At 38.1% G+C, this 10,262-nt stretch overlaps 1 protein-coding gene across 15 annotated transcripts in view; it reads left to right on the top strand.

The window, feature by feature from the left end:
- Positions 1-7,025, top strand: part of SOX5 (SRY-box 5) — a 1,023,582-nt gene extending 1,016,557 nt beyond the window's left edge. For 13 of the 15 annotated variants that reach the window (XM_012806794.2, XM_023514671.1, XM_023514668.1 and 10 more), the window contains 2 exons: positions 4,463-4,679; positions 6,282-6,919. In XM_012806794.2, the coding sequence (XP_012662248.1) occupies positions 4,463-4,679; positions 6,282-6,585 (521 nt within the window). In that variant the 3' untranslated portion in view covers positions 6,586-6,919. Of the gene's footprint in view, positions 1-4,462; positions 4,680-6,281 lie in introns of all 15 variants that reach the window. The other 2 variants (XM_003792460.3, XM_003792461.3) reach the window with 2 other exon arrangements.
- The last annotated feature ends 3,237 nt before the right edge of the window (positions 7,026-10,262 follow it).

Genomic DNA, 10,262 nt, shown 5'->3' with positions numbered 1-10,262 from the left:
AAAAAAAAAAAGCTAAATATTAAGATTTTTAAGCTATATCTTTTTATCACTGAATACACGTGTCTGAAGACTACCATGATAATCACTGTATAAAACTTTCTCCAGAATAGCCTACCTATAAGAGAAATACCAGTTTTGATGACATGAAAAGCTATTGGAGGAAATACAGGGAAAATGTGCGTGGAAAAGAGATGACTGAGAAAATCGCTGACTTGTTTGAAGGAGAGAATATTAGAATGACTGTCTGATTATGTCATCCAAGCGACATGAAAGAGAATGCTGCCTAATTTCAGTCTTTTTGATGAAATTGTATTAATTAAAGATCAGAGCGTTTAGGAAAAAATAAAACACTACAATGTTTTGCACCTCAATATTTAGTCATAGCTTTAAATAAATAAGTGATCTTCAAATATCCACAAGATCCTTCTGAATGGCCCATTTCATATAAAAGTACAAAGAAAGCCTGATGTTTTCTTCCTTGCTGATTATTTTGGATAACAGCCTCCGACAGCATGCCGCTAATTCATTCTGCTTAAAACAGGCGCTTGAGCTGGGTTGACATTTTACGTAGTCTCTGGGGATCCTAGTTGACATTTTAAAGGGCTTCTAAGCATTTTATAATACCCTAAAATCTGGTTTTAATAAGCCATTCTGCTGAAATTGTTAACATAAGGAATCACCTTTTACTGCTTGGCGCTAGATCAGGGGATGGGAGACATCTTTTTCTGATTACATATACAGTAGTCGGGGTAAAATGTGCAAATTCATTACAGACCCCGTGGAGATGACAATGTTGCTCAAACTCTTCACTTTCAGTGTGTTGCCAGATTTAGAAAGGAAAAAAAAAAACACACTTTTAAGACCTTTTTTTTTTTTTCAATTTTTTCTTTTTCTATTTTGAGCATCCAGTATTTTAAATTGAAACTTCCTCTTTTGTCATCAGGGGGAATACCCAGTTGTTCTTCTCTCGTTTTCAATCTAAAAGGTCCACCTTTTGAAAACAACAGGGGCCATGCTCCCTGTATATGAGTCCACCCTAAGGCACTAGGTGACACCCAAATCGAGTAGCCATTTGCATCTTCTTTGGTGCTATGTGAAACGTTTCCCCATGGCACTCATCAGGCTGGTTTCCGGGGTTAACACCGCAGCTGCCCACAGTTATTGTCCCTCTAAAGCCATTGAAACTAAAACCAAACTTGTCAACTGGTTCACCTCGTTCAAAGTTATTTACAAAATGAAAACCGGGTTGGCCACTGAAGTGAAACACTGTTCTTTCCTGTCATACACTGGAGTCGTTAGCTAATTTGCCCCAGTTAGTACTTGGGCTATCTTAATTTTAAAAGGATTTGTATTACGCAGCCGTATTTTGAAAGGGAGTTTAGAGTTCGGGGATAGTCCCCGAGAAATCATATTATCAGGAGTTAAAATACTCTGTGATTTTATGCCAGATTTGGAAACCGACTCCTCTGAGAATTTTCACGTCCTTTATTATCCCATTTTCTTACTCAGAAGTACATGCTTTTTCCTCAGCATTTAGCCGTACCAGCCTTCTTGAACTTTCTCTTGATTCTCCTTTCCATTGCACAACGTCGACCCTTCTTCTGCTGGTTCTTCATCTGATCCCCACAGGAATCATTTCTAGGGGTACCTTCCTGGCCTGCAGGAGATTGCCCTCACCTCCGCATATGGTCTCTTACCTTCCCAGGCTTGCTACAATTATAATGAAAATGACACATTTTGTAATTAGATATTTAGCGTATTTTTTCCCAACTCCAATATAAGCTCCAAGGAGACAGGAACCATAATTCTCTATTTTCACTACTGCATATTCAGTAATTAATATGGCGTTACATACATAGGAGGAAATATAAAAACGTTCCTCACATTCCAGATTACTTCAAGCCATAAATGTTTCCTTTCCTTAAATTATAGACATATCCTTTTGTGCTTATACAACATCGACATGTAGGGAGGAATCTTTGGTAATTCTTATTCTAATTGGGAATGCTTATTTTCTTCAATTTCAGACTAAAGGCAGTACATTTTATATTTAAGTCAAGTCGATCATCCTTGGTCCATTTCAAATGTATTCCTATTTGCCAACCAATTATTTTTGGCAAGTTCATTTTTCCGCTCCCTGATCTGAGTATCAAGAAAAGAAAAGTTTCAAGTAAAGAACTGATCTAGTTCAATAGTGCTATAATATTATCTGTTTACGTGTGTCCTGAGAATAGCATAATAGTATTTAAGTTCCTTTGGAGAGTAATGTTAGGCAAATAAGGACTTTTATCTACAAATGATACGGGTTGACAATCTAAACTAATGTTAGATACTCTTATTTAAACAGAAGTTTAAAAAGAAATAGAAAAGAAACTCTTATTATTTGAACTGTAACCTGAGTTTCTATTATAAACAGAATAAATTCATATTCACTGTCTGTATTGAAAAATACATATATATATATTTATAAAGCTTTATAACACCTACATGGATATACCCACCTATGCAACACCTGTTATAACAGGAAAAAATTCTGAGGGAATTTCACTGTATGCTGTAATAAATATAACAGCCCATCTGAAGGCATCCTCTACATTTATGAGGAAGAATTGTTTAACGGTGAGCTGTCTGCATTTGAAACAGGGAGTTATGGTTGACTGATGCATCCATTTGAAATCTTCTAAGATCTTGCTTAGATGACTTTGAAAGGCAGGTTAGCACACTAATACCAATGCACATTTGGCAGGAAACTCTGAGTTCTAGTTTTGGGTCTTTTTTACATTTAGGTCAAGTTGAGCTGATTATTTGCAGATAAACACATTTTATCTGCAAACAGATTTTGATGACGGTCTAAACCAGAGGTCCTCAAACTTTTTAAACGGGGGGCCAGTGCACTGTCCCTCAGACCGTTGGAGGGCCGGGCTGCGGACCCCAGGACAAATCGGCTGCTAAGCAGGACAGGCAGCGGTGGCAAAAACACGCAACAGGCCAGATAAATAAATGTCCTAGGTGGGCTGCATGTGGCCCGCAGGCCCTAGTTTGAGGACGCCTGGAACAACGAACGCTATTACTACTACTTCTGTGACAGTTACGCATAGCCATCCTTCCAGAATCAAAGCTTTAAACCATGTCTAAAATGAGAGTTGGCATAAACTATTTTTAGTTAAGCTTCTAACTTGTTTTTGTAAATCCCAATTTAATTATCAAAATTCATAATAAAAAGAAAGGGAAACACAATTTGGGTTATCATTATTTATCACTGTTAATACATACTGTACCCTGGACAGTGGTGTCTTTATTATTCTGAGTGATTTATTAGGAGAAAATTCTTACCCAGTATATACTGCAGCACACTTTAAATTCTATCAGGCCTGAGTTCAAGTCCCAGACCTGCAATTTAATAATTGTGTGACCTTGAGTAAGTTACTTTATCTATTAGTATAAATTCTGTCTACCTTACAGCATTGTGGTGAAAGGTGGAAATGAAACCATATATGTAAAGTTTACAGCCCAGTACCTAGCACATAGTGGTTACCTGTCTGTGGTCATTAATATTGTAATTAAATTTTTAACAAAATGAATTTTTAACTATCATTGTTCCTACAAGCTTAATGTACTTAAACATTTGGGGGGAAATGAGAATATATGATACATGTCAGGAACTTTTGTGGTAAGGAATGTCCCCCCACATAAAAAAACTCAACAACAGGATAATTAGTCTCAGATTCAAAATATATAATGAGGGTGGAGCATGGTGGCTCACATGTGTAATTACATCATTTGGGAGGCTGAGGCTGGTGGATTGCCAGAGCTAACAGGTTTGAGACCAGCCTGAAAAAGAGTGAGACCTGGTCTCTTAAAAAAAAAAATAGCCACACGTTTTGGTGGGCACCTGTAGTCCCAGCTACTTGGAAGGTTGAAGCAAGAGAATTGCTTAAGCCTAAGAGTTTGAGGTTACTGTGAACTGTGATGCCACAGCACTCTACCCAGGGCAACAAAGAGAGACTCTGTCTCAAATAAAGATATGTGTGTGTGTGTGTGATGAGTTACTGCATAACTTTTCCATTCACAGTTGAATTATATCATGCTATAATGTAGCAATATATCTATTAATTTATCTATGAACTCTTAACAAAAATTTGGCTACACTGTTTCCTGTTTTTTTGCCATAAAAACATATATATACGTGTATATATATATATATATATATGCTGTAATAAATATATTTGCATTTGAGACAGGGAGTTATGGTTGTAATACCCAGCATGCAAATGTTTAGGTACACAGTCAAAGCTCATTAATCAAAAACAAGCTGGTTATATATATGTATTTATATATTATTTATTTATTTCTGGGTTTGGGCCAACATTTTTACTTTGGACTTCCTTGTTATTGGTTCTATCTCTTTTTCGGAGGCTTAGGAGCTGTGCAAATTGGAATCCTCACCTTCTTTTCCTTCTAGGTTCTCGCTGGAAAGCTATGACAAACCTAGAGAAACAGCCATACTACGAGGAGCAAGCCCGTCTGAGCAAGCAGCACCTGGAGAAGTACCCCGACTACAAATACAAGCCCAGGCCCAAGCGCACCTGCCTCGTGGACGGCAAGAAGCTGCGCATCGGCGAGTACAAGGCCATCATGCGGAACCGGAGGCAGGAGATGCGGCAGTACTTCAACGTCGGGTGGGCCTTGCCAGCTCTTGTCTTAATGGGGAAAGCTTTCCGTTCTGCTTAAGGGGGGCACAAAACACCCCTGTTTAGTTGTAAAGTAGCATTTTGAAAAAACCCCGGAACCCAGTGTATTTTCAGAGATGAAGCGGTCACCCACTTGGTCTTCAAAAACTATATCCATAAACATCTACAAGCTCCCAGCTCGAACATGAGCTTTGTTGACAACCAGTTTAAAAATAAAATATCTGCAAGTAAATAATTTTGCAGTTTGCTAACTTAGGAGGGTAGCTACTGCTTTCCCTCCGTGGTTTTCATCCCATCCAGAGCTTCAGGAGGACAAGTTGTATAACTAACATTTGCAGTGAGAGCATACAACGTAACAATGAGCTAAAAGAAAGAAACACGTAATTTCTTAATGTGGAGGGAATACTGAGCTATCTAGGCCCCTAGGTGGCTGTTGCAGATCACACGGCCACCGTGGGGGTTACACGTAAGGTGCGACAAGGTTGTGAACGGGAAAGTGCCATTCTTCTGAATTAGGAATGTAGCTCTCGAGATGTTTTGTGTTGCTGTGGGCAGTGCTGTGACATATGCAGCCACCTTGCTTGTGTTGCTTCTTCAGAATTCTCCCCAAAACACAGAAATACAGTGGCCCGCCCTTGAAATAGAACTTAGTAAGATCCCAAGAGTTTCTTAGAATGATACATAGCATTTTGTATCTGGTCCAGAGCATAACTTAGAAAAAAGCTTTTCAAATCTGCCCACCCCTTCCCAGTTCCTTGAAAGAGGCTGGGGGCTCTGTCCATGGGTCTGTGGTTTGTTTATATCCAAGTGTGTGACTCTTCCCAACACAGAACACAAAACCCAAGGCTTCTTGAGCAAACAGTAAACATACGAATGAATGAAAGCAAGCACAATTGAATTTTCATCCATTAATTCCTTCCTACGAAGATCACCTACCTTATTTATAGAGCCACGTACAAAAGTGAGAAGATGGGGGTCTCTTGTTAAAAATTTGTTAAGAATATCAAGCCCAACAGCACAACTTTAAACCAACAATGGGGCCTTCATGCTTACACATCCATGAGGCTGGCTCTGCTTCCTCCCACCACAGAGTCAGAGCTATTTCAGAGAGTAGGTTAGGTGAGCAGTGTGATATTGTCTGGTTCTGCAGGGTTCTGGGCAGCAAAGTTTTTGACAGCTCTAATAAATACTCCAGAGTTTTTTCCATTACAATCAAATGATCTTTAGGTTTAATTCTAAGGAACAAAGACACAATTTCTGCATGTTCTGGTGATGGAAAAGTAAACTTGGAGTTAAGCACTCGGGTTCTCCTGTGCCTCAGTTTTTTTTTATAAAATAGAATAATAACAAAACATGATTATTTAAGAATCAAATGGGCAATACACGTAAATGTCTTGTGGTCTAGGAGGTCCTATTCAGAAGCAAGATCGTAGAATCAAAGTAGGATACGGTTGGCAAAATGTTAGACCACTGGGTGAAAGTCATGTCCTTCGAGGTAGATGTTGCTGAGCAAACTCATTATATAGTAAGGTTTGGATTTAACTATTCTCTTACCCACAATCTCTCCTTTGGGAATTCTTCTCTTCACAGGCAACAAGCACAGATCCCCATCGCCACTGCTGGTGTTGTGTACCCTGGAGCCATCGCCATGGCCGGAATGCCCTCCCCTCACCTGCCCTCAGAGCACTCAAGCGTGTCTAGCAGCCCAGAGCCAGGGATGCCCGTTATTCAGAGCACTTATGGTGTCAAAGGAGAGGAGCCCCATATCAAAGAAGAGATCCAGGCTGAGGACATCAACGGAGAAATCTATGATGAGTACGACGAGGAAGAGGATGACCCAGATGTAGATTATGGGAGTGACAGTGAAAACCATATTGCAGGACAAGCCAACTGATAAGGGTCAAAAGATTGTTGTGACCTTAGGACTTAAAGAAGCCCTAACTGGTTCATCCTTACCAGTGGCCAAGCACATTAACTTTCTCATACACTGACTGTTACTTTAACTGTTAGTCTTAAATAGTTGGGACATCAGCTGACTAATAGACCTCAGCCTCAAAAGGCTTGGAAAGGAAAAAAAAAATACAACAAGCAAACAAGAATATCAACAAGAGATTGAAATAAGCTATGGGTAAAATAATGCCAGTAATTCAGCTGCTACATCCAAGCACTGAAGTCTTACCCGTCAACTTTTTTTTTTTTAATAAACTTTATGGCTGTTTGTTCTACAATGTTCTAGAAATTCTCACTCAGGTACACAGTGCCAACAAGTGGCTTGTGAATGTGTTTTATTGTTTTGTGCTACAATTTTTAAAAAGAAATAAGTTTTGTTTTGTTTCTTGGGGTTTCTGGGATTTTTTTTTTTTCTCCTTTTGTTTTTCTTTCTTTTTTTTCTTTCCTTTTTTCTTTTTTTTTTTTTTTTATAATGCACCTGACAGAAAAAGAAAGATGAATTTCTCTTGATTTCTCTCCACCTTCTCCATCTCCGTACTTTCAAGATGGAAGTCTGTGCATGGGGGGTGGGGGGGCAGAGGGAAAAAGAGCCTGTTTTTAACTTCCTTGCTATCCACCACAAAATAAGCAATTATTTTCTTTAGAGGACTTTCTTTACCTATTGTGCACCACACTACATCTTTGAGCAAGTGCCAAATTTGTACTGAAGTGTTGACCGAGTTCATTATTTTTTCCCTTTCCTTTTTCCTGTTCCTTCTTGAGTTAGGACAGTGTTATATCTTAGACAATCCCTTGAAAAACCTGAAATACCAGCAGCTGGTGAGATTTGACCTTTTTTTTGTTTGTTTTTTTAATGGAACTGTAGGTGCTGTTCTCAGGTGAAAAGAGAGAGAGAGAGAGAGAGACATAAGAAATTTAGAGAAAAAAATATTTTCTGATCTTGGATTTTTGTGTGTATGTATGTGTGTGATTATGGTACTAATAGGAATAACGTTGGACCATTGTGAGTTAAACCCACATCTGGGGATGAAATCCCACATCCTCCTAAGTGACTGGTCTAGAAGTAATCTTGACCTTGACTTTGCACTTCAAATGACAATTTAACCAAGTATAGGGCTCAAAAATTATATTTTTAAATGTCTAATATGATTATTATTGGATGGATCAGGTGGCCCTGTGTAATAGAGGTGTGCATGTATAACATGAAAGCTACTAGCAAACTGTTCCCAGATGTCCCTTCTCCCTGGCTAACTGGTTCCACTAACGTTTGCTACTTAGTGTTTTTTTTTTTTGTTGTTATTGTTGTTGTTGTTGTTGTCGTTTTTCCTATTGATACTTCAAGCAAAATAATCACGGTTTTCAATCAATATATTTGGCCATATTCCTGAAATAAAGAACAAGCTTATTTCTTCCACATTCCTGATTTCTGACCAGGAAATGGAACTGATGATTTTGTGAGGTATATTTCATCCCTCCATGAAATGAGATAGAGGCCTTTTGCATTTCAGAAATGTGGGCCATGTCACGTTTCATGCCATAGAAAGCAGCATTTGATTAAAAGTCACTGCAGCCCAACAAAATGGAGCCTGGTTGAACCCAGGAGTGTTTCTGCCAATATCCTTTCTTTGCTATGGATGAATCCACTGTAGCCCAGCTTTGGTTCCAACAGAGTATGTGTCAAGAGCAACAACTCACGGGGATGGGACTGCAAAAATGGAGATTTTTGCCAGCCAAATACCACGGCGGTTGTAGGGCCTGTACAAATTAATGCAAAATCATTTCAAGTCAATTTCCATTGTTTGTATTAAGGCATCAGACGGTAGGTACTCCATCCAGTAGCTTGGATGTGCTATGGTTTTCACCCCAGTTGTCATTTTCCTATCTCACCCCCAAACACCACCTTAACGTTTGATTTTTACATGGAAATATGAACAAAACTTTTTTTTTATTTTTCTCTCTCTCAAAAGACTTGCTCTGGGGTTTTGCTTGGAGGAGCTGATCATATCTTGCATGTCAGAGATTTCGTTTATGTCTGTTTTTCTGTTTGTTTTTGATGACTGTATTTTCATTTAAACTGCCTCTTTTTTTTGCTAGTGTTGTAATAATGATGATGATAAAATAATAATAATAATAGTAATAATAATAATAATAATAATGGTCAGCTGTTCCCAGATTAGTAAGTTATGTATAATTTATTTTATTTCTCCCTTTCTATTTTATCCTGCTCTGATTCGGAAGCGCAGCCAATAAGCTGTTAGATATTTAAAACAAATTTCCATCTCCAATTCATATATCTATATATGTATATACACGCATAGATATACATATATATGCACATACGTACACACACAGACATTCACCTACACAGTTTCACTTGTCCCTCCATAAGTTTTTTCCCTTTTTAAGAATTTTGGCCCCAGCAATATCAGTTCTGGTGTTTTAGTACAAAGGAGTGAATTAATAGGAGGGTTGTGTTCAATCTTAAATAACTTGTGCTCTCATCACTTCTTGTAGTGATTTAATTGCCACAGTCATCTAGAGCCAATTTTTACATTTTTGTTTTGTTTTGTTTTTGTTTGTTTGTTTTGTTTTTAAGCACTCTGAATAAGGAAAGAAAAATACACTTGTTTTTATATCATTATTATGTACAATGTGAAAACAGATTTTTAAAAAATACTGTCTCTGTCTCTGTTAACAAATCCCTCTGATTTATGTGGGTTCACCTCTCACGTTTGCTGGATACTTACTTTACACCATGTTATAAAAATGCTTTGTTTTCATTTCATGACTTTGGGCTACAAGAATACTTTGTTTTAGCTCCAGGTAGATGCCCTCGAGGGCATTCGTGGCTGAAACCAATTCTATCATACTTACCAGCGAATTGGCAAAACACTTCTGTTTGGTCTTTCTGTTTGGTTTTTATTTTGTTTTATTTGAAGGGGAAAACAAAATTGTTGGTGGTGACCTTCAAATGCTGAAATTCAGAAGGTAATTTTATTTCGTTAGGTCTCTGTCCAAGACAGAACGGCCTCTTTGAATGAACTGAGTCAAAATGCAAGTCCATAGCCCTGCATTAATAGTCTCTTATTCTGACCTTTAATTCACTGGGTGTTAAAACTACTTTTTTTTCCTAGTTTTCCCCAAAAGAAACAAAAACAAAAATAATTATATTAATATTTACAGTGCTTTGAAGTCACTTGATAAAAGGTACTGTGAATAGCCACTTACCATGTTGACGCATTGCCCTTTTGGCATTTGGTGCGTTTATGATTTGGATAAAGGATCCTAAAACCTTGTGTTCTTTTTCTGTGCCCCAGGATGACCAAAAAAGATAAGGTAGAGGAAATAAAGAGTCAGATCAAACTAGAATCAATATGAATAGTTTTCCACCTCTCTATTTTCCTACCTACCTTTTCAACCCTCTCTCTCTCTCAAATCTCCTGTGTTCTTTCTCGCTCTCTCTCTCTCCCTTTCCCTCTCACGCTCTCTCCTCTCTCTCCCCGCCACATACACTTTGAAGAAGAATCACGCCAGAATTCTGGTTTTTATAGGACTACAGTCACTTCCTCTAAAAGGAGTCATGTTTTAATACGAATCTCAGAGAGCATCACTAGATAAAAT

The sequence above is a fragment of the Otolemur garnettii genome, unplaced genomic scaffold, assembly GCF_000181295.1.
Source record: "Otolemur garnettii isolate 467f Iridium unplaced genomic scaffold, OtoGar3 scaffold00057, whole genome shotgun sequence".
NCBI lineage: Eukaryota > Metazoa > Chordata > Mammalia > Primates > Galagidae > Otolemur > Otolemur garnettii.
This window is presented reverse-complemented; position numbering and strand designations above follow the sequence as displayed.